This window comes from Mastigoproctus giganteus, chromosome 7 (assembly GCF_048544385.1).
Source record: "Mastigoproctus giganteus isolate SK-2022 chromosome 7, ASM4854438v1, whole genome shotgun sequence".
Classification (NCBI taxonomy): domain Eukaryota; kingdom Metazoa; phylum Arthropoda; class Arachnida; order Uropygi; family Thelyphonidae; genus Mastigoproctus; species Mastigoproctus giganteus.
In genome coordinates, this window is record NC_143581.1 from 133907082 (window position 1) to 133933438 (window position 26357).

A 26357-nucleotide genomic window follows, 5' to 3' on the forward strand; every position below is an offset into this window, starting at 1 on the left:
CCAATTGCACATTGGCATCGGTGCAAGAAAGAAATGTGACAGTATGACAATTTTATGCTGCGCAAATGCATCAGGATGTGACAAATTAAAATTAACCATAATGGGAAAAACAAAATCTCCTAGAAGTTTAATGGACAAGATTAATTGTCTAACAGATGACTATAATCACCAATCTACATGGACGACTAGTGATATATTCGAAGAGTGATGGACAGATTAATTTGTTCCTCAAGTTAAATAATGTCTCGTAAAGGTCTCCCTCACAGAGAAATTTTGTTATTAGATAACGCTCCATCCCATCCTCCATTAGAAAAACTATCTGCAAAAAATGGCGATATTATCGCCATTTATATTCCACCCAATGTAACACCACTGGTACAACCTATGGACCAGGGGATGACTGAGAGCATTAACATTAGTAGAGGCATATGATGCAAGAAAGCAAGCTTATTCAGCATCAGCCAAAAAAAAAAAAAAAAAAAAACCAACCACTACTCCCATTTCACCCCTCCGTCCGTTCAAAATACCTGTCCAGCTGAGCCTTAAATTTGTTTAGGCTATCAACTTCAACACCAAGTGATGGAAGTCTATTCCACAAACCACCTGCCCGTTGGCTAAAGGCAAATTTCCGCACATCTATCCGACATCCGTCCTTCCTCAATTTGAAATTTATGCCCTCTCAGGTGATTATTCTGAGCAAGAGGAAGAATCCTATTGGCATTGAGCATGCTCAAGCCATTCAAAGCCTTATACACCTCTATCAGATCACCTTGCACAGAGTAGATACGTTGATCTGGGGTTACTGTTTCCCATATGTAGTCCTTTACATTTGTCAATGTTAAACTTCATTTGCCACCTCTCAGCCCATCTGCTCAACCTTTCCAGATCTTATTGCAGCAGCATAGCATCAGTAGTGTCCTTAACAACCCTGCCAACCTTTGTATCGTCTGCAAACTTGGACATTAAGCTTGATATACCATCATCAATATCATTTATAAATACAGAAAACAACAATGGACCCAACACTGAACCCTGAGGAACTTCACTAATAACATTAGTCCACGTTGAGCAGTGTCCATTGATTACCACTCTGTCTTCTGCCACTCAACCATCCCTTTATCCATAGCAGCAATTTGCCTCCAATGCCACACTGCTCCAATTTGTGCAGCAGTCTTCCATGCACAACAGTATCAAAAGCCTTTCTAAGATCCAAATATATAATATCAAAGTTATTCCCTGCATCCAGTTCTTTTGTGACTACATCATAGTATCCAATCAAATTGGTCAGACAATACCTGGCCTTAACAAAACCATGCTGTGTCTGAGCTATAACTGAATTCTTGTCCAGATGATCCTGCAGTGCTTCTTTAACCAGTGCCTCCATTAATTTTCCTGGAACCGAAGTTAAACTAACAGGTCTATAATTACTTGTGTCAGCCTTTGATCCTCCTTTGTGAATTGGGGTTACATTTGCACATCTCCAGTCTATGGGTACCTCCCCTGAGTCCAAAGAAGCTCTCATAATTATGGCTAGGGGTTTGCTTACTTCCTTTGCTGCCTCCTTTAATATAACTGGATAGATCCCATCCACCCCGGGTGCCTTTTTTATGTTTATCCTCAACAATTTCTCCTCCACTTTCCTCTCAGTTATTAGAAAATCATCTAGCTCACTGCCAATGTTTACTTCACCTACGACATTCCCCTTCCTGAATAACTCCTCATGTGTGAATGTAGATGCAAAATACTCGTTTAGATTGCTAGCCACCTGAGCAGGATCCTCAACTGTTGAACCATCAACATCCAGTGGACCAATCTGATTCATCCCTTTCCTTCTTGAGTTTAAATAGGTAAAGAACTCTTTTCTGTTTTTCTTTGCATCCTTTGCCAAGGATTTCTCATAATCTGCCTTTGCCTGCCTAATCTCCTTTGTGACTTGGTTACAGACCAACTTATATCTATCATAGGCTTCCATGTCACCCATTAATTTGTATGTATCCCATGCATTTTTCTTCTCTGCCATATGTCTCATTAGTTCATCTGACAACCATTTAGGCCTAAACCTTGAACAATATTTCTTGGTTGGTATGTAAAGCCTGGTAGCTTCCAAGATTAGTTCCTTGAATGCTTCCCATTTTGAATTTGCTGTTGGTAACATCATCAGTTGGTCCCACTGTATAGAATTTAAATACTGTCTCAGACCATCATAGTCGCCTTTACGAAAGCAAAAACCCTTCCCTTTACCTCTGATGGTAGTTACCTCCTTGAATAAATCCCACTTCAGCACACTGTGATCACTGCCACCTAGTGGTTCCTTTATCTGCAGATTCTTAATGCATGAAGAATCACTACTGATAATCAGATCAAGAGTATTACTCCCTCTAGCTGCCTCCCAAACATGCTGATGTAGAAAACAATCATCCAATAAATCCACAAAAGCCTTGCTAGTGTGTGAGTGACCAACCCACAAATTCCAGTCAATATCTGGGAAATTAAAATCTCCCATTATAAGACTCTCTGATTTACTGGCCCACTCCATTTCCCTGTACAATATCTTATTATACTCATCAGAGTCATTAGGCCTATAGCACACTTCTACTCTCAATGTTGATTTATCTATGCTTATGTCACACCAAACTGACTCGACACTGCCCTGTCCATCGATGTCGACTGGCTTCACTTCCTTGGATTTTATAGGTTTTTTAACTAATAGCATAACCCCTCCTTTCTTCCTATCCTGTCTATCCTTTCTGTAGACGTTGTACTCCCCAAATTCCAGTTCTGCATTCCTTATATCTGTGTGACACCACGTCTCTGATATCCCAACAATATCTGCCTTTGATGTTTTGAGCAATACCTCAAATTCATCAAATTTATTTACTAAACTCCTAGCATTGGTGTACACACAAGTATACATGCACCTGTTTCTATTCTTAGCTACTCTAACACAACCCATGTGTTTACTTGTACCGCAATGACTTCCAGCAGTCTCTGAAATATCCTGCATCTTGTTTTTCAAGCTTCTGCTCATGAAACGATTGTATAGAAAGACTTTGATGATGGACTTTATCATGTTAGAAAAGCATTGTCTTTTATTTTGGAAGTCACTAACAATTAAAGATGCTATCTATAACATTTCTACTGCATGGGTGGAAGTTAAAAGCAAAACAATTATTAAATCATTCAAAAAAATATTATCTGATGACTTTGTAATTGCTGAAAATAACTTGGAAGTTGGCGAATCAAATAACACTATAGAGATCGTTCCTGATATTTTAAACTCAGTTCAAAATATTAAAGGATGCGAAGACTTAGACGAGGCAAGTGTTAATCAATGGTTAGATTTAGACAAAAATGAACTCAGCTATGAAAAAATGATTGATGATGACTTAATCCAAAGTTTGCAAAAACCTGTGGCAGGACCTGACAAGGACAATGATGAGAAACTACAACCAACCAGCTTGCAAAGTAAGTTATAATGAAGCCCTAACAGCTGCAGAGACTTTACTTAAATTCATGGAAAGTCAAGATGATGAAGATTACTTTGAAATTTTACAAATTCGTGAACACATAAGAAAAAATAATGCTACAAAAAAAAAAAAAAAAATCACAGACTTTATCAAAATGAATAAAATTGTTGTTGTTATATACATGTAATATCTTATTGTTTTTGTGCATTTTGGAAGTTATTTAAACAAATAAAAACACAATTTTTATTTACCGTGTTTTTTCAATTATTCGGGCTCTTGCGTCCTCAAATAATCGATATTTTACTCTAATTCATTTCTAGTGTTCTCTTTGTCCTGTTTTTTTCTCTCTCTCTCTAATATACAGGGTCTCCGGGCTAGAGGTATCCAAAAATAACAGCTTATAATGCGAAAACCACTCATTCTATTTTCTCAAACGACAGCAGTGGACAAAATCTTTCAAAGATTTGTTTGGGTACAGATAATACTCACCAAGTGATCGAAAATGAAAGGGACACACCAAAAGTCAATGTCTGGTTAGAAGTGTACAAAAATGGCTTCATCGGTCCATATTTTTATTATTTTATTTATTTTTTTTTTTTTCATAGATATGACTGGCGGGGGGACAGCATGGGGTTTTATTAAAGACTGCGTGTACCAGAGAAAAGTTTGGGATTTGGACAATTTGATACAGGTATCATTGAAGCAGTTGCTCTAATAACACTTGGCAAGAGCTCAAGTATCATTTTCGAGCTACAAAAGGTGACCATATTGAACTTTACTAACATTCATAAAAACTTGGTGAGTTACTCGGTATAATAACAAAAAAATTATTTTAATACACCTTATAGATGCTGAGATATATGAAATACACAGTGTCTGGACTAGATACCTCTAGTCTAGACACCATGTATTTCAATCAGAATATTTGCTTCCACATTTTTCAAGGATTAATTTGTATATTTTGATGCGATCTGCAACTTTCATAAAATCCACTATATACTCAAATATCCTCAAATTTACCTTCCTTAATATGAATTTTTGCAATTTTAATCTTTGTCACTTATCTGGATTATCTACCAGAAGGTGCTGTAGGTTCTTCTTGTTTCAGAATGCACTGGGACAGAGCCAGCCAGCCAGCCAGCCATCCATTTGTCTTGCTGTCTGATTTGAAAATGCTTGCTCCTCTCACAGTTGCACACAGACGGCTCCCATTGAAAATTGTATTTTGCACAATAGTTAACATATATAACTGTAAATTTGGTTAATATATTATGCTACATATACTCTTAATACATCATGAATTTCAATCTACATCCCATGTTCCAAGGTTTTATCTGTTCTAACTGCCAATGGCTGCCATTAATTCTTGATTATACTGGACATCATCGAACAATTCCCATCATGGAGAGCCGACCGGGCTAGCTGAGTGGGTAAAGTACCTGCCCGGCAACCCAAAGGTTGCGGGTTCGATTCCCGCCTCGGGCTTGGATCAAAGTACTACAATAACCTTGGGAGGTGCAATATGGCCACAGAAGCCGATGCGCCAACAACTACCAAATCAAAAAAAAAAAAAAAAACCATCATGGAGGCAGCCATGAAGAGACTTATTCAATGATGGACTTGCTCTTAATATGAACGACCATTTCTGCCAACAATGCTCTTCTGTTATATTACATGGTGTGAAATGAGTGACAGTGGCATCAACTAAACTTGCAAATTTTATTCATTAATTTACTATTACATAGTATGAATCAGAGCTGTAATACTCAATACGTTCTACGCTGATATTAATATTTGTAAAATAATAAGAGGAGTTTACCTCAATATAGTACATAGAACACTTCCATATGATACTCTCCAGAAATTAAAATGAAAAAATCAAAAACTTACATTAGAGTAAAAAATAAATAATTAAAAACCAATTTAACACAATTAAAAATCAAAAAGAATCTAAAGAATGATTTTCCTTCCTGAAGCTGACAACGCTTTTTGACCGTATGTCGTGATCACAGGAATGAAAATTACCGAATAGGGTTGAACAAGAAACTTAAATAGTGATCATTTGTCTTCGTGCATGCACGTAAAGGTCCACGCATCGGAGATCAAATATGGCCGCCGAACATTAACAGAATTCTCGTGTAATTTAATTTCAACGGTTTCTGCAATTAAGTCACGTATAATTACGTTGAACATTAAGTATTTTGGCCTCGTTAAATAAATGTTTTTCGTTAATGACATGAAAGGCTAATTCTGATGCTGCTGAACGAGAAGCACGAACTGAGGTTTCATATTGATTTACACAAATATTCAGAGAAATTTGCATCGAACCTTGGTAAGACGTGAAGCAATCACCGCAAGAAATGTTGTATACCAGGTCATTAATTTATGTTGCAAACGCGGAAAGAACCGAGCGATTGTTCAGTACAGTGTGTAATTTCCATATTGGCCTGGCCACAATTTTAAATTCGATATCTTTAAAAAATCTATTAAGCTGTTTGTGCCACTGTTCAACATATAGGACAGAAATAAAGTATTTTTTGATATTATTATTGTTGGTTGGTGTAGTATTTTGTATCCTATCCTTAGCCTGTACTCTAATTCAGTTTATTGTGGCAAGGGGATAACCCCTGTTTAAGAACCTGCTGGTTAATATTTGTATTTCTGAGCCCAGAGCAGATTCCGTCTTTGAATATTTATAGGCATTTAGAAATTGATTAAAGATAATCGATCTTTTGTAGGTGAACGGGTGATAGCTATTATAATGTAGACGCATACCAGCGTTTGTAGGTTTTCGATAGATGCTAAATTGGATTTTATTCGAGTCCTGAGTAAGCGTGAAATTTAGAATGTTTAATGACTTTGTATCCATATCCTCCCTTTCCACTGTAAATTTAAGTTCTAGAATGAATATTATTAAACGAATGTAAAATATCTTGGATAGTACTACTATCAGTAATAACTAAAACATCGTCTAAATACCTCCCATATTATGTGATATGTGGTCAAAAAGGTGTCAAATGTACATGCTCAATCGTTGAGAGATAGATCTCTGACATTAAGCCGCTCAGGCTCAAACCCATTGGCAATCCAAAAATTTGTTTGTACACCTTGTCTCGGAAGGTGATATAGTTGGCCTCAACTAACAGTTTAATCAAGTGAAAAATTTCCTTAATAGGTAGCTTCGTATAGTTAATTGGTATCGAGTTTTTATTTAACATATCCCAAATAATATCTAATGTGTATTCAACGTTTACATTCATATATAACAAGGTCACATCTAGTGAGAATAAATTGTCATTGTCACCAAGTCTACAGTCTTTAAGATTATTAAATAATGTATCTTAGTTCTTAATCCCAAATTGTATTACCTGTCTAAAGGGTTTTATAATGCTATATGCATGTGTGGCTAAGGATGAAAATGCCGAGTTCCTGTAGGAAACAATAGGTTGAATAGGAAATCCAGTCTTGTCTAATTTTACCTGACCGAAAAGTGCAGGAATATTGTATGTTCTGGCCTTCAATTCCTTTAACTGGGCCATAGTAATGTAGTCGTTTTTTCGATACGTGGTTAACGTTTTATTGTATTGATTGACCAAATTGGTAAGCAGTGCCAGGTCTACTTCAAGATAAGCGGAGGCATCTGAAACAACTGAATCTAACTTATTAATAAAATCAGGTTTATCTAGTATTACCACTGTATCTCCTTTATCTGCCCTCTGTATAATAATGTCCTTATTTCCCCGAAGTTGTCGTAAAGCTGAACTGTCATGTGTATTCAATTTAGGAAGTCGCGTTTCTTTTATGTTATTCACTACTTGGTTAACTTGTTGAATAAATAAATCTTTTTGTGGAACATTATGAAGTCCAAATTCAATATCAATTACGCATTGTTTTTTTAGGTAGTTTTCGAGGTGGTAAATTATAATTTAGTCCTTTGGATAAAAGTGAAATCTGGTACACGAGGAAAGATTTGTAACCTGTTGATATGTTGGTTCGTTAAATACTGGATAAGGGGGTGTTCATGACCAAGCTGCCGTATTCTGTGGTAGTGCGTTGTGTGTCTGTGGGGGGGGGGGGGGGATTGTCACCTAACTCGCATGTACTTGGTCACAAGCCCATAACAATGTGTTAGAATTCCCATGAACGTGTCTTGACCTATCTGATAATGTTTGCAATTTATAAACGTGTCTGTTTTTTCATTTCTGAGGCCTGTGCTTCCCGTTGCAAATCTGTGGAGGTCTTCAATACAGACCAATCGTTCGGTTGTAGATAATTTTTTAATTTATCGCGAAGCTTCCTATCCTGGGAAAGGTATTTTTGTTTATTTGAATATCGAGATTTTAAAGCAAGCTTAACAATATGTGTTCTATGTACGATATTGACATAAACTCCTCTTATTATTTTACAAATATTAATATAGAACGTATTGACTATTACAGCTCTGATTCATACTATCTAATTAACTTTTAACTCTTATTGACTATTTCATTCACTTCTGTCTCTCCAGGTGTAACCTATCGATACACACAATTATAGAGGATTTTTTGAATGGCTTTGTGCAAAATTACATTAAATCAACACTAAGATACTCGGCCTAAAGTTATCATATTTCTTTTCTAAAATATTGCAGTCAAAACAACATCGTTCCGAAGTTTGCCAGGGTTAATTTAAATCAAAAAATTTCAGGCACAAAACAACTAACACTGGCCACATCGCTTAATATTGTTAAGCTTGCCTTAAAATCTTGATATTCGAATAAACAAAAATACCTTTCCCAGGTTAGCTTCCTAACCTGGGAAAGCTAACCCACAGACACACAACGTACTACAACAGAATACGTCAGCTAGGTCACGAACACCCCCTCACCCAGTATTCAACGAACTGACATATCAACAGGTTACAAATCTTTCCTTGTGTATGCTATCGCAGGACCAGATTTCACTTTTATCCAAAGAATTAAATTATAATTTACCACCTCGAAAACTACCTAAAAAAACAATGCATAATTGATATTGAATTTGGACTTCATAATGTTCCACAAAAAGATTTATTTATTCAACAAGTTAACCAAGTAGTGAATAACATAAAAGAAACACGACTTCCTAAATTGAATACACATGACAGTTCAGCTTTACGATAACTTCGGGGAAATAAGGACATTATTATTCAGAGGGCAGATAAAGCAGATACAGTGGTAATACTAGATAAACCTGATTTTATTAATAAGTTAGATGCAGTTGTTTCAGATACCTCCGCTTATCTTGAAGTAGACCTGGCACTGCTTACCAATTTGGTCAATCAATACAATAAAACGTTAACCACGTATCGAAAAAACGACTACATTACTATGGCTCAGTTAAAGGAACTGAAGGCCAGAACACACAATATTCCTGCACTTTTCGATCAGGTAAAATTAGACAAGAGGATTTCCTATTCAACCTATTGTTTCCTACAGGAACTCGGCATTTTCATCCTTAGCCACACATGCATATAGCATTATAAAACCCTTTAGACAGGTAATACAATTTGGGATTAAGAATTACGATACATTATTTAATAATCTTAAAGACTGTAGACTTGGTGACAATGACAATTTATTCTCACTAGATGTTACCTCTTTATATACGAATGTAAACGGTGAATATACATTTTATATATTATTTGGGATATGTTAAATAAAAACTAGATACCTATTAACTATACGAAGCTACCTATTAAGGAAATTTTTCACTTGATCAAACTGTTAGTTGAGGCCAACTATATCACCTTTCGAGACAAGGTGTACAAACAAATTTTTGGATTGCCAATGGGTTTGAGCCTGAGCGGCTTAATGTCAGAGATCTATCTCTCAACGATTGAGCACATACATTTGACACCTTTTCGACCCGTATCACATACTATGGGAGATATTTAGATGATGTTCTAGTTATTACTGATAGCAAATTTACACTGGAAAGGGAGGATACGGATACAAAGTCATTAAACTTTCTAAATTTCATGCTTACTTGGGACTCGAATAAAATCCAATTTAGAATCTATCGAAAACCTACAAACACCGGTATGCTTCTACATTATAATAGCTATCACCCATTCACCTAGAAAAGATCGATTATCTTTAATCAATTTCTAAATACCTATAAATATTCAACAACGGAATCTGCTCTGGGCTCAGAAATACAAATATTAACTAGCAGGTTCTTAAACAGGGGTTATTCCCTTGCCACAATAAACCAAATTAGGGTATAGGCTAAGGATAGGACACAAAATACTACACCAACCAACAATAATAATATCAAAAAATACTTTATTTCTGTCCCATATGTTGAACAGTGGCACAAACAGCTTAATAGATTCTTTAAAGATACTGAATTTAAAATTGTGGCTAGGCCAATACAGAAATTACACACTATACTGAACAATCATTCTGTTCATTCTGCATTCGCAACACAAATTAATGATCTGGTATGCATTTCTTGCGGTGATTGCAACTCGTCTTACCAAGGTTTGACGCGATTTCTCTGAATATTCGTGTAAATCAACGTGAAGCTTCAGTTCGTGCTTCTCATTCAGCAACGTCAGAATTAGCCTTTCATGCCATTAACGAAAAACATTTTTTATTTAACGAGGCCAAAATACTTAATGTTCAACGTAATTATACGTGACTATTAATTGTAGAAACCATAGAAATTAAATTACATGAGAATTCTGTTAAAGTTCGGCGGCCATATTTGATCTCCGATGCATGGACCTTTACACGCATGCGCGAAGACAAATAATCACTATTTAAGTTTCTTGTTCAACCCTATTCGGTAATTTTCATTCCTGTGATCACGAAATGTGGTCAAAATGCATTGACAGCTTCAGGAAGGAAAATTGTTTTGAATATTTTCATTAGATTCGTTTTAATTTTTAATTGTGTTAAATTGTTTTTTAATTATTTATTTTTTACTCTAATGTAAGTTTTTGATTTTTCATTTTAATTTCTGGAGTGTATCATAGGGAAGTGTTCTACGTACTATATGAGGTAAACTGCTCTAATTATTATACAAATATTAATTTACTATAAATACTAAAATTGTTTACTTATTTATGGAATTCCATTTGTACCTAGCCTTTAGCTACTTAGCTTTGAGAATCGAATTATTCATCAATTCAACTGTGTGTGTGTTTGTTGCTATATATATATATATATATATATATATATTTTTTTTTTTTACACAGCCTTTCACTTAGAATATACCACCTGTTTTGGAATTAATACAGTTTACATTCTCTCCAGACCCACTTATTCTATATTACACTTTAACTTGCATGGTTCATTTGCATCACATTTGAAATAATATTGGAGTTTTATGGCATCTTAACTGCCTACTACTACTATTCCTTTTATGGCACCTCCGTAGCCAGGTACAGTAGTGCATAGCACACGCTTCTTGATTAGACCAGGGTTCGAGCCTGTGACCACCAAATATGGAGGATGCGGAAGGTCAGGGAATGACCACCACATATCCTCAGCCCGAATAAAGGGTGAGGGTTGGTGTCAGGAAGGGCATCCAGTCGTAAAAATTGCATGCCAAAACAATAAAAACACTGACCCCATATAATAACGGGAAAAGGAGAGGACAAAAAAAAAAAAAAAAAAAAAACTACTATTCCTTTTATGTGTACAGTAAACCCCCGCTATTCGCAGTATCTGTATTCGCGGTTTCGCGTATTCACGATCGCCGATTTAATATAAAATGAAACCTAAAAAAATGTAAATTTTAATGCGCCGTGAATATTTTCTGCCATAAAAAAACATGGGCGTGGCTAAAATTATCTTTCCCGGTCAAAACAGCGCTCAGTGGGTGGGGGAAGAGGGGTGACAAAATCGCGAGCGTGGATGTTTCTCGCTAATCCTTGTTCGGTATGTGTTATGCGCTTGTCATGTAAGGTTTCGTTGTTTGCTTTTAATTTATATGCTTATAAATTGAATAAATTTATCAATTTATAAAGTGATATCTTAAAAAATGATAAATCTACCGTTTTGCAGTGTAAAACAGACTTTTTCGAGTGTGTTAACGGAACAAAGTGACTTTATTGTGGACAAGTTCTTTCTAACCCCTACAAAAATATGGCTACAAAAAACAAGAGAAATGTGATAATATCAAAGAAGGTGATGACATTAGCGAATAAAATTGAGTTATTAGATAAAATTTCTAATGGTGAAAGTGTCTCAGTGGCAAAACATTAAAATCAATGAGTCAACGGATCAATCAAAAAATCGGAAGAAAAAATCCGCCATAGTGTCCGTGAAAACGCGCTAATTGCTTCAAAAATTTGCTCTGTAACTCGTGATGTTAAATTAGAAAAAATGGAAAAGGCTTTAAATCTGTGGATAGAAGACCGAACTCAAAATAAAATTCCGTTAAGTTCACACATCATTCGTGAAAAGGCAAAACTCCTTTATCAACACTTTAGGAAACTGGTGATAGCACAGGCGGGATAAGTTTTTTTTGCTAGCAAAGGTGCTGGTTTGAGAGATTTGTTTGAAATTTCTAATAAATATTACATTTAATATTAAATTGTTTCTTATTTTCATTTCGATGCCATATGCTTACATTTCACTATGTACTGTCTATGTACATAGTCATATTATGAAGGTACATATAATACATACATAGGCAAAATTTTAGACTAGTTTTTCTTATATATTTCATACTTTGGAACGGAACCCCTTTATTACTATGGGAGCCATAACTCAGTATTCGCGTTTTCGGTATTCGCGACATTTCTCAGGAACGTACCCCGCGAATAGCGGGGGTTTACTGTATATGTCTTTCTGCCTTACTGTAATTGTACAGCTAAATCTGGGACCATGTCTATTCCAATGCAGGTTTTAACTTTATATCTGGCCACATATACTGCTTTTTCCATTAGCTGGGCATGGTGAGCATTGTGGGTACCCCAGGATTTTGTTTTTAACATTAAATTATCAGAGTCATATTTATATGTTTCTATTTATTACTGACTGTTATAGGCTAAACTTTCCATATCTGCAATTTATTTTTTATACTGGTATGGAACTTCAGGTTTTCTGGAATTTGGTCATTTGGGACATTGCACACTGTCATTTCCTTCGATCTCTTAAATTAATAAGAAAGATGTTTCTAATACAGTTGAGTCTCATTAGTACATTGCAGAACGGACTGGAAAAAACATAGTCATAAAAGGTAAAATGTAATAACAAAACTTTTTATGAGTTGATAAAAAAAAAAGTATTAGTATTGTCCAAATTGTGCATAAAAGCCAAAAATCTTATGCTGCACCTGGCAAAAAAAAAAAAAAGTATAATAGTAATAATAATAATAAAATAAAAAATAGAAGGAAAGGAAATAGATAACCTATGTGTTTCCCTCCTCCCATAGGTAACTATTCAGCAGACCTTTGAATTTTCACAAACTGTCAGCCTCAACCACCCATTTGTGTAACTTATTCTAGTAATTTATAACTCGCTAGATAAAATAAAACTTCCTACAATCCACTAAACTTCTCTCTATCCCACATAACTGGAATTTATGGCCCATAGTTCTAGAATCATTTATAACTGTAAAATCTCTTCCTCATTCATTTTACTTTTGCCTCTCAGAGCCTTAAGCACCTCAATGAAGTCTCCTCTAAGGTGGCTAGTTTCCAAAATGTGCAACCCACATATTTGAAGTCTTTTCTCATAAAGACACCCTTTTGCTGATCTCACCAAGCAAGATACCCTTCGTTGGACCCTTTCAAGAACCTCAATGTCTTTTTTAGGTGTGGTCACCATACTTGAACATAATATTCTAAGTGTGATCTAACAATAGCCTTGTATAATGGGATTATGATGTCCTTATCTCTACTAGCAATTGTTCGATGAATCATAGATAAGATACCAATGGCGTTACTTGCAACCTGTCTACAATGCTCGGAGAACTTCATGTCTTATTGCATCATAACACCCAAGTCCCTTTCTTCCACTACCAGCTTTGGTTCAACTCTGCCAAGAGTATAAGTTATTTTGGGGTTACTGTTTCCAAAGGCAATACCTTACATTTTGCTGAATTAAAGCATAGCTACCACTTTTCTGATTGCCCCCTGAAGTAGCTCTGCTTGACAATTTTTCATTAACTACTCTACCAATCTTTAGATTATCTGCAAATTTAGAGATCACTCCCTCTATACCTTCATTGATGTCATTTAAGTAAATCAAAAACAGTGGTCCCAATACTGATTCTTGGGGAACCCCACTTCTTATATTAAACCAATCTGAGGAATAACCATTTATCACAGCCCTCTGCTTCCTTCTCTGAAGCCATCCTGCTATCTATTTAAGGATTTTACCTGTGATTCCAGCCTGTTCCAGCTTATAAACAGGACCAGGATATGTCTGCCAAGGGCAACATTTTAAAGGCACAAAGGGTGATATTGTTGTACATGTTGGCACTAATGATATTAAGAGTGGGAGACCGGCGGAATCACTTAACAAGTACAAATCAATGCTGAAAAAAGCCGGGGGTTGGGGTTCAATTTGAAAGTATCTGCAATTCTGCCCAGACGCAATAGGAGGGAGTATATGATGAGAGCCTTGTCGATCAATTCGGCCCTGGAAAGATTGTGCAAGGCTCAAGGGGTAGAATTTTTCTCAGCCTATCCTGTGCTTGTTAACAGGAAAGACTGCTTCTACAGGGTTGGGATACACTTAAATAGAAAGGATGCAAGAATATTTGCTGATGCTACTGAGGCAGAGTAAAGTGGGTCAGAAAACTGCTAGCTTGAGAGGATACAAGAACTTTTTTTTTTTTTTTTTTGGCAGTTGTTGGCACATCAGCTTCTGTGGCGATAATGCACCTCCCAAGGTTTTTTCAGTACTTTGATCCAAGCCCGAGGCGGGGTTTGAACCCACGACCTTTAGGTTGCCAGGCAGGCACTTTACCCACCCGGCTAGCCCGGTCGGCCATACAAGAACTAATAGATTAACAGTAGCCACTGGCAGAGATGAAAATGATTCCTGCACTGCTTCTATTGAAATGCAAATGAGCAGCAGCCTGGAAAGCAAGGCAATGGAGATTTCCAGAACTGCTGGGAGTCATAGTGGAACAAGTAAATACATGGGTTATTTTAGGGTAACTAAGAGTACAAACAGGTGTACGTACACTTGCATGTACACCAATGCTAGGAATATAGTTAATAAATTCGATGAGCTTGAAATGCTAGTCAAATGATCAAAGACAGGTATTGTTGGGATATCAGAGACATGGTGTCACACAGACATAAGCAGTGCAGAATTGGAATTTGGGGAGTACAATGTGTACAGAAAGGAAAGACAGGACAGGAAGGGAGAAGGGGTTATGCTGTTAGTTAAGGAACACAAAATCTAAGTATGCATCCAATTGATGTTGGTGGACAATGCAATGCTGAATCTGTTTGGTGTGACATAAGCACTGTGAAAGGAAAAATGAGAATAGGTGTGTGTTATAGGCTTAATGAATCTGATGAGTATAATGAGCAATTGTGCAGAGAAATAGAGTGGGCCAGTAAATCAGAGTATCTTATAATGGGGGATTTTAATTTCCCAGAGATTGACTGGGTTGGTCACTCGCACACTAGCAAGGCTTTTGTGGATTTATTGGATAATTGTTTTCTACAGCAGCATGTTTGGGAGGCAACTAGAGGGAGTAATACTCTTGATCTGATTATCAGTAGTGATCCTTCATGCATTCAGAATCTGCTGATAAAGGAACCACTAGGTGGCAGTGATCACAGTGTGCTGAAGTGGGATTTACTCAGAGAGGTAACTACCATCAAGGGTAAAGAGAACGGTTTTTGCTTTCGTAAAGGTGACTAGAGTGGTCTGAGACAGTATTTAAATTCTATACGGTGGGACTAACTGATGATGTTACCAACAGCAAATTCAAAATGGGAAGCATTCAAAGAATTAATGTTGGAAGCTACTAGGCTTTCATACCATCTAAAGAATATTGTTCAAGATTTAGGCCTAAATGAATGTCAGATGAACTAATTAGACATGTGACAGAGAATAAAAATGAATGGGATACATAAAAAATAACAGATGACACAGAAGCCTATGATAGATATAAGCTGGTCTAGCCAAGTCACAATGGAGGTTAGGCAGGCAAAGGCAGATTACAAGAAATCCTTGGCAAAGGATGCAAAGAAAAACAGCAAAGAGTTCTTTACTTATGTAAACTCTGGAAGGAAAGGGATGAATCAGTTTGGTCCACTTGATATCGATGGTTCAACTGTTGATGATCCTGCTCAGTTAGCTAACAAACTAAATGAATATTTTACATCTACATTCACAGATGAGGAGTTATTCAGGAAGGGGAATGCCAGAAATCTATTAAATTCCGGCAGTAAGCTAGATAATCTTGTAATAATTGAGAGTAAAGTGGAGGAGAAATTGCTGAAAATAAATATAAGAAAGGCACCTGGGGTGCATGGAATCTATCCAGTTATATTAAAGGGGGCAGCAAAGGAAGTAAGCAAACCCTTAGCCATAAGTATGAGAGCTTCCTTGGACTCAGGGGAGGTATCCATGGACTGGAGATGTGCAAATGTGACCCCAATCCTCAAAGGAGGATCAAAGGAAGACACAGGTAATTACAGATCTGTTAGTTTAACTTCTGTTCCAGGGAATTTAATGGAGGCACTGGTTAAAGAAGCACTGCAGGATCTTCTAGACAAGACTTCAGTTATAGCTCGGACACACATGGGTTTGTTAAGGGGGAAGTGCTGTCTGACCAATTTGATTGGATACTATGATGTAGTCACAAAGGAACTGGAAGCAAAGAATAACTTTGATATCATATATTTGGATCTTAGAAAGGCCTTTGACACTGTTGCATATGGAAGACTGCTGCACAAATTGGAGCAGTGTGGCATTGGAGGAAAACTGCTGCTATGGATAAAGGGATGGTTGAGTGGGAGAAGACAGAGTGGTAATCAATGGACACTGCTCTTTGTGGACTAATGTTATTAATGGAGTCTCTCAGGGTTCAGTGTTGGGTACATTGTTGTTTTCTGTATTTATAAATGATATTGATGATGATATATCAGGCTTAATGTCCAAGTTTACAGACAATAAGAAGGCTGACAGGGTTGTTAATGACACTAATGAGAGTACACTGCTGCAACAGGATCTAGAAAAGTTGAGCAGATGGGCTGAGAGGTGGCAAATGAAGTTTAACATTGACAAATGTAAAGCACTACATATGGAAAGCAGTAACCCAGAATAATGTATCGACTCTGTGGTACTACACTGACAGTGGTAGAGAATGAAAAGGACCTGGGGGTTATTGTGCAGGCAGATATGAAGGTTTCTGAGCTGTGTAGATGGTCAGCAGGAGTAGCTCATGGTGTTCTGTCAATGATATACAGGAATTTTTCTAGCAGGGATAAGAAGGTGATTATCCTCTTGTAGAAGACAATGGTCAGGATACACCTTGAGTACTGTATACAGGTCTGGAGGCCTCATTTTAAGAAAAATGTAGAGCTGTTGGAACGAGTACAGAAAAGGGCAACAAGGTTAGTGAATGGAACAAAGGGTTGCTCTTACGAAGAAAGGCTTAAGTTTTGCAAATTACAGTGTCTGGAGACTAGGCACCAGTGAGGTGATCTGATTGAGGTGTACAAAGCCTTGAACGGTTTGAGCTTGCTCAATGTTGATGGGATTCTTCCTCTTGCTCAGAATAATCGCCCGAGAAGGCATAAATTCAAATTAAGGAAAGACAGTTGTAGGATAGATGTGCGGAAGTTTGCCTTTAGCCTGTGGGTGGTTGACTGCTGGAACAAACTTCCATCTGTCATTGCAGAAGTTGATAGCTGAAATAGATTGAAGGCAGAACTTGAGAAACATTTGGAGCAAGTGGATGGGTGAAATAAGGGTGGTTTTTTTTTTTTTTTGGCTGATGCTATATAAGCTTGCTTTCTTGCATCATGTGCCTTTGCTAATGCTACCACCCAGGGGTTGGATTGTCTGCTTTTCTGAAATCTAAATAAACAATGTAAAAATTATTCCCTAAATCCAGCTCATGAGTCACCCTGTCAAAATAGATTTGTTAAACATGATTTTCTCTGTACAAAACCATGCTATATATCCTTCATAATTCCAAGCTTGATCATTGCTTCCATGATTTTCCCTACTAGTGAAGATAGACTGACTAGTCGGTAATTTCCCACTTCACTCTGAGAACCTCCCTTATGTATTGGTGATACATTGGCACTTTTCCAATCCAATGTAATATCTGCTGATTCCAGTGATACTCTCATAATTAGTCTTAATTGTTCAATGCACTCACATGCTACCTGCGTTAAAATTATCAGGTATATGCCATCAAGCCGAGGAGCTTTATTCCCTTATAGTCTTCAAAGTTTTTTCATTAAATAATCATGTGAAATATCAATATCATTAATTAGATATTTTTCAACTTGACTTCCATAATTGCTCATTGAGGTAAAAGGTTTTTCTTCTGTAAATAATGCATTTCTTATGTAAATATTGATGAATTCATTTGCAAAATCAGCTGGGGTATATAATACTATCCTACATCCATTACATGAGGGGAGAATCTAATTTGTCCTTCTATTCTTTACATTTATATAGTGTGTCTCAAAAATATTTCTACAAACGTTTAGGGGATGTAGGTAACATCTAAAGGAATGTGAATCACGTAGGAATCCATAACCGGAAACATCGCCTTAAGTCGGTACAATAGCGATGGTGTACTTATAAACAGCAGAGAAGGCATAATTCAAATAGCAGAAGACTACTATAGAGAATTATACAAGGAGCAGGGGAATGATGCCAGCAGTGGGGAAGATGGATTGCAAGGTAGCAACACATACGACATACCCAATATTCTTCCTGATGAGGTAGAACATGCATTGAAGAAAATTAAGAATCAGAAAACCCGGGGGAAGATGAAGTTACTGTAGAGTTGTTAAAATTGGGAGGAAGAGACATAACACAAAAACTGGCAAGGCTCTTCACAAAGTGCATTAGAAAAGGTGTGACACCTAAGCAGTGGAATAATGCAATCATAGTTTTGCTGCATAAGAAAGGAGATAAATCAGAAATTGGAAATTATAGACCAATTAGCTTGCTATCCCACATCTACAAGTTGTTCACAAGGGTCATTACTAACAGATTAGAAAGAATACTTGATGAGAATCAACCGAAAGAGCAAGCTGGCTTTAGGACAGGATTCTCAACTATGGATCACCTTCACGTAATATCACAGCTAATGGAGAAAGCAAATGAATATAAAAACACCATTATGCCTAGCATTTGTGGATTATGAAAAGGCATTTGACTTCATACAACATAAGGCAATGTTTCGGGCACTGGAAAGACAAGGCAAAGATACCCCATATATTATGATTTTGAAGAAAATATATGATAATGCTACTTCCTTTATTAGACTAGACAAAGATAGTAGGAAATTTAAAATCGAGAAAGGATAAGGAGACACAATATCTCCGAAGCTGTTTACTGCTGCCCTTGAGGATGCTTTCAGAAGATTAGACTGGTCGCAGAAAGGAGTCAATGTGAATGGAGAGTACCTAAACCATTTACGATTTGCAGATGACATTGTGGTCATAAGCCACGATCCCAAAGAATTAGAGGAAAATCTTAATCAGTTATGCATAGTTAGTAAGGATTTTGGGCTAAAGATGAATATGGCTAAAACAAAGGTAATGATGAACAAGTATGCCACAGAAAGGGAAATAATGATTGAAGGAGCAGTAATTGAAAAGGTGGAGTCATATACTTATCTGGGACAAGTTATTAGCTGTAATAATGATAAATGGTTGGAAGTCAAAAGAAGAATAAATTTTGGATGCATAGCATTCAGGAAATATAGTCACATATTGAAGAGCAATATACCAGTTTGTCTGAAACGTAAAATAATGAACCAATGTATACTCCCCACCATGACTTATGGAAGTGAAACTTGGGCACTCACCAAAAGAATGGAAGAGAAGCTGAGAACTACACAGTGAAGAATGGAACGAATTACATTGGGGATCAGACTGTTAGATAAGAAGAGAAACACATGGATTAGGCAGCAAACTCAAGTAAAGGACATTCTTATCAAAACTAAAAAATTAAAATGGTCTTGGGCAGGACACAGAGGCCTTCATCCTACAGTGGATTGGAAATGGCTGATGAGGATGAACATTAGAAGAAAGCTGCTGCGACAGAGAGAGAGAGAGAGAGAGAGAGAGAGAGAGAGAGAGAGAGAGAGAAATCAATGGGCATTATTCTTTTTGGACAGTTGTCAGTGGGAACCCCCAGGGTTCAGTGCTGGGACCATTGTTGTTTTCAATATTTATTAATGATTCTGGTGAAGGCATATCAGGTTTAATGTCTCAGTTTGGATGTGATATAAATGTTCGCAGGAGGGTTAATGACAGTAATCAGGAAATGCTACTAAAAAAAAAAAACCTAGAAAATTAGGCAGATGGGACGGGATAAGAGGCAACTGAAGTTTAAAATTAACAAATGCATATAGGTTACAGTAATACCAGAATAACATACCAACCATGTGATTCCACACTCAAACTAGTAGAGAATAAAAAAAAAAAGACAGAAATAATTGTGCAGTGAGTCACTGCACAATTGTTCTCTGAGCAATGAAGATGGACTGCTAGCATAGCCCATGGAATTTTGTCAGTGATATAACATGAATTCTGTGAGCAGGGATAAAGGCGGTAATTATTCCATTGTATAAAGCAATGATTAGATCACATCTTGAGTACTAAAAACAGGTGTGGAAGCCTCATTTTAAGAAAGATATGGATCTGTTGAACAGGTGAAGAGAAGAGTAATGAAATTAGTGAGAACAAAGGGGTACTCTTACAAGAAAGACTAGTTCTACAAATTACAGTGCCTTGATTTGAGGTGTTTATGATTTTAAATGGAGTGAGTAAACTAAATGCTGATGCTACACTCACTGTTGCATAAACAATACAAATAAGGGAACATAAATTTAAACTGAGGAGGAATGGTTACAAGATAATGTGCAGAAATTTGCTTTCATTCAAGAGGATTTCACTGCTGGAACAAACTTCCATCTAGTGCCATAAAAGTGGGTAGTGCGAATAAATTTAAGGAAGAATTATATAAATTATTAGAGCAGATGGAAAATATGAGGTGGGATGGGTCCCCCCCCATAAGATGCTGTTATAAACTTGCTTCCTTGCAACATTTGCTTACAATTCAACTTAACAGTTCTATAATTACTCTTGAGAATCAGTTACACATGTTCAAAGAAATTTTTAAAAACTTCTAATGGTGATGATGAAATTAACAAAATTATTTGTTAAATACATTTACTATGAAGAACTTGAACATCTTTTCTTATGAAATTAGTATTTTATGAAAAATATTATAACTCACCAATAACCAGGGTATGATTATAATCAGCTGAAAGAAAATTGAAAAATATCTATTAATATTCAGTTAACAGACATTCCAAAATAAGCAAAATGGAAAGAGGTTTTCTGTACAAAGAAAAAAAAACCAAAAGAAAAAGGAAAAATGATCAGATCAGTACATTGGTAATCAATCAACAAAGTGATCTGAAAGTGATATATTTTCCAGTTAGATGCATAGAATTGCAAGAGGGAGGGAGGCATTAGCAAAGATATATAATGCATCACTCTAAAATGGAAATTCATGGTGGGTAGTTCAGTTTAGTGCCATGGTAAATCAGGCCACAAACTTTTGAAAAATCATTGTCATGTGAACTACTGAAGCGCAGCTAATTCTTTCACACCAAATTAGCCATGTCTGTCTTATAATCATAGGTTACCTGAACATTGGGCTAGTCTCAGCCCCAACCCCCAAACACTCCCATCGCACACACAGTGGGAAACAGTACAACCCAAACTTTGCTACCTTGACTTACTTTATATACTGTCAATGCTCAATTCAAAATGACAACAGAAATTTTTAAGAGACCTTGTATGCCATTCTTCACTTCTGTTACCTTAACAATCAACAGACATGGCAATTTCGACATGTCATTGGCACGTTTTACTATTAGAAATGGGCATTATTTCTGAAACACAAGCTATAAACCTGTATAAAATGAGATAGGCATTATCATTTAATTAAGATGTGTAGCAATGAGAAGGGCGAAAATGGAGATAGTAAATAATAAAGTACTGATTTTTAAGCACTTTCACAAATGTATAAACTGCTTATTAGCTTCAGAAACTTATTCATTCATTCATAAAAAATAATTCTGAAAGTCATAGATAACCCAGCTGAAGTTTCTTATTGAATGAACAGGAATATCACAGAATTTCAAGCCTAAAGAAGTTAGGCTTGAAATTCACAGAATTTCAAGCCTAACTTCTTTTCTGCAAGTGGTCAGAATCAAGAGTGCAATAGCACACGCTCTTTGAGTAGACTGGGGTTCAAGCCCCTGCCTGCCAAATACAGTCGATCTGCCAACCTGCAGTGGACAAGCATGGCAGATTATGGTCTATTTTCCTCAGCATGAATTGTTGAGGAGGCTTCCATCCTGCAATGGGTTGATAATGGCTGCTACAGTTTACTTTTTTTTTACCCCCATAATTTTGAGGGAGGCAGTAAAAGAATGCGCTGAACTATTAAGATCGAAAGGGCATCACTGGCCTAAAAGAGATTCCTTTGGATTGGAGAAGTGCCAAAATATCATCAATATAAAAACGCAGTAATAAAGAACATAGCAGGACACTACACACCAGCCAGTCTTATGTCAGTGGTAGGGAAAATCGTGCAGACAATGATTGAGAATGCAATATAGTAATTAAATAGAAATGGTATTGTGAAGGAATCATAGCAGAATTTTGTAGAGGCAAAAATCATCTAAATTACCTAGTAAGCTATTTTGGAAGAGTCAGTTTAGAGCTGGACATAAAAAATTAATTTTGACACTGGTTGTTTAAATATTCACAAAATATTTGAATCAGTTCTTGTGAAAGGTTACCTTATAACTTAGAACATGTTAAGATCGTGGATAGGACTTTAAATTTGATACCTAGTCTCACATGAGAGGACACTATACATGCTGAAATACGTTGAGATTGTGGATAAAAATCCCTTCATTTTTGTTTAAGAGTTTTATGGCATCAAAGACCAAAATGTATCTTTTCTAGGTTTTTTTTTAATGTAACTCATGTTTTGTTAGATTGGTTTATAAGATGACTTGTTCCTCAAGATTTGCAGAGTTACCTAGTATCTGATGAAGGGCAAGTACATTCTGATTATTACAAACTTCTGAAGCAAAGTAATCTGGAATTTCAGAACCTAGGGCATACCAGGGCAGTGTGTGAAAGCTGAACATGACATTGCATACAAAGAGTAGGATTTTTATTAGCTATTAAATGATAGTGCTAAATTGTGAGTGTGGGATGGGGGGGGGGGGCAATTCGCATACTAGAAAGCATTACTTCTTTTCTGCAATTTTTTCTACCATTGGAATCCGATATTAGTATCGGCAAATGATGCAAGAAAGCAAACTTACACATCATTAAAAAAAAAAATTCCATTTCACCTATCCAACCCCACCAATGGTTTCTCTAGCTCTTCTTTGAATTTATTCAAATTATCCACATCCACAATATTAGATGGAAGTTTGGTCCAGCAATCAACCAAACTTCTGCAAACATGTACGGTTTGGCTAATTACAAACTTCCGCACATGTATTCTGCAACCATTCTTCCTTAATTTGAATTTATGCCCCCTCATGCGCATAGTCTGAGAAAGAATCCCATCAGCAATGAACTTGATCAATCTATTCAAAGCCTTAAAACACCTAAATCACATCACCTGACAGGTGCTTCATATTCAGATGTAGTAATTTGCAGAACTGAAGTCTTTCTTGATAAGAGCATCTCTTTATTCCCTTACCAATCTTGTTGCCCTTCTCTGTATCTGCTCCAGCAGGCTGTACATCCTTCCTAAAATAAGGCCTCCAGAAATGTATGCAGTAGTCAAGAATGTATCCCCCCCCTCAAAGTACTTTTGTATTCCACTATCCTGAGTGTAATACCACACAGTTGGCATGTTAATCTGGGATTACACTGCCCATATGCAGTCCTTTTCCATTCGCCATTTCTCAGCCCAGCTGCCCAATTTTTCTAGATCTTGTTACAGTAACATATCTTGAATGCTACCATTAACTACTCTGCCAACGTTCATATCATCTGCAAACTTAGACATTAAAGCTGATATATACCTGCATCGTTATCATAATTTGAACTTAATTCCACATTGCTTCAATTTGTACAAAAGGCTATTATGTGCAGCAGCATAAAAAAGCTTTCCAGAAAACCAAGTATACAATATCAAAATTATATTTTGATTCTGGTTCCTTTCTCAATATGTCATAGTATCCAATCAAACTGGTCACAGAGTATCACCTCTTGACAAACCCATTCTGCACCTGAAGTATAACTGCACTCCTGTCTAGATGATCCAGCACTACTTCTTTAACCAGTGACTCCATTATTTTCCCTGGAACAGAAGTTAAATTAACAGGTCTGCAATTACTCGTGTCACTCTTTGGTCCCCCCCTTTGTGAATTAGGGATGCATTTGCACACCTTCAGTCTGTGGGGATATCCCCTGAATCCAAAGATTCTCTCATAATTATGGCTAAGGGTTTGCTTACCTCTTTTGCTGCCTCCCTTACTATAATCGGATAGATTCCATCCTACTCGGGTGCCATTCTTATGTTTAGCTTCTGTAATTTCTCTTGCACTTGCCTCTCACTTATTACAAAACCCTTCAGCTCCCTGGTAGAGTTTGATAAACTTCTGACATCCATCCGCTTAAATAATTCCTCAAGTGTGAATGTAGATGCAAAGTACCTATTCAGCTTGTCAACAACTGAGCAGGTTTATCAACAGTTGAACCACTAATATCAAGTGAACCAATATGATTCATCCACTTCCTTCTAGAGTTTACATAAGAAAAGAAGTCTTTGCTATTTTTGTTTGCATCCGTTGCCAAAGGCTTCTCAAAATCTGCCTTAGCTTTCCTAACATCCTTCATGACTTGACTGCAGACTATTCCTATCTACCGTACACTTCTGTATTACCTGATAATTTATTTGAAGGTATATCAGGCTTAATGTCAAAGTTTGCAGTGATACAAATGTTGGCAGGGTTCTTAATAACAGTAATGATAGTATGCTGCTGCAACAGTTGGGTAGATTGGCTGAGAAGTGGGAACTGAAGTTTAACATTGGCAAATGCAAAGTACTGCATATGGGTAGCAGTAACCTCACAGAAATGTACCAACTATGTGGTGTTACACTCAGGGTAGTGAAGAATGAAAGAGACCTTGCGGTAATTGTGCAGTCAGATTTGAAGTTTTCTGGGCAGTGCAGACAGGCACCAGAGTAGGTCATGGAGTCTTGTTAATGATATACAAGAATTTTGAGAGCAGGGATAAGGAGGTGATTATCCCCTTGTATAAGGCAATGATCAGGCCACACCTTGAGTACTGCATACAGATCTGGAAGCCTCATTTTAAGAAGGATGTAGAGTTTCTAGAATGAGTACAGAGAAGGACAACAAGACTGGTGAAGGGAACAAAGGGGTGCTGTTATGAAGAAAGGCTTAAGTTCTGCGAATTGCAGCTTCTGGAAACTAGGCAACTGGGAAGCGATCTGATTGAGGTGTAAAAGGCGTTGAATGGATTGAGCAGGCTTAATGCTGATGGGATTCTTCCTCTTGCTCGGATTACAATCCTGAGGGGACATAGATTCAAACTGAGGAAAGACAGCTGTAGAATAGATATGCGGAAGTTTGCCTTTAGCCAGCGGATTGCTGGAACAAACTTCCATCTGTTGTTGTGGAAGTTGATAGCTTAAATAAATTCAAGGCAGAACTAGACAAACATTTGGAATGAATGGATCAGTGAAATGGAAAGGTTTTTTTTTTTTTTTTTTTTTGGTTGATGCTGTATAAGCTTGCTTCCTTGCATCATGTGTCTCTACTAATGCTAATTTATATTCATCCTGTGCACTTTTTTTTTTCTACCATGAGCTTCATTAGTTCATTTGACAATCATTTAGGTCTAAGCCTTGAACAGTATTTCTTAAGTTGGTATGAAAAGCCTAGTAGCTTTTATGATTATTTTCTTGGATGCTCCCCATTTAGAATCTGATAATGCTAACATAATTAGTTATATAGAATTTAAAAACAGTATAAGACCACTGCAGTTACCTTTATGAAAGCAAAACCCCTTCCTTTTACCTTTGATGGTAGTTACATCTCTAAGGTAAATCCCACATCAATACACTGCGATCATTGCCACCTATTTGTGGATTAGGGTTTATTTCACGCACGTTGTTGATTTGGTTTCTTCATGACTGGGGTTATTACCTTAATTTGCTCTTCTAATAATTGGTCTAAAGTCAATGTAAGGGACTAGCACTGGTTTGCTTGTTAGTTGTGGTGCAGGCTTAGCTGCATTATCTACTCTGTCATTGAATGTTATTCTGCAGAGTTCTGGGATCCAACAAAGGAGGGTTATTTCAGAGTGCTCTGTGTTTGTTTGTTTTTTTTTTTTTTTTTTTTTTACAGTGGTTGATTATTATGCCAATTTCTGGCCAAGGTAAAGAAAGGGAGGCAACTAGAGAGAGTAATACTCTTGATTTGATTATCAGTAGTGATTCTTCATGCATTAAGAATCTGCATATAAAGGAACCACTAGGTGGCAGTGATCAGAGTGTGCTGAAGTGGGATTTATTCAAAGAGGTAACTACCATCAGGGGTAAAGGGAAGGGTTATTGCTTTCGTAAAGGCGACTACGATAGTCTGAGACAGTATTTAAATTCTATACAGTGGGACC

General features: G+C 36.7%; 1 protein-coding gene across 1 annotated transcript in view; it reads right to left on the bottom strand.

Moving 5' to 3' along the window:
- The window catches only part of LOC150083210 (inactive tyrosine-protein kinase RYK-like), a 479651-nt gene that overhangs the window by 314897 nt on the left and 138397 nt on the right, over nucleotides 1–26357 (bottom strand). Inside the window, exon 5 of the mRNA XM_090378435.1 lies at nucleotides 20905–20931. Coding sequence (XP_090234561.1) covers nucleotides 20905–20931 — 27 coding nt within the window. The remainder of the gene's footprint in view (nucleotides 1–20904; nucleotides 20932–26357) is intronic.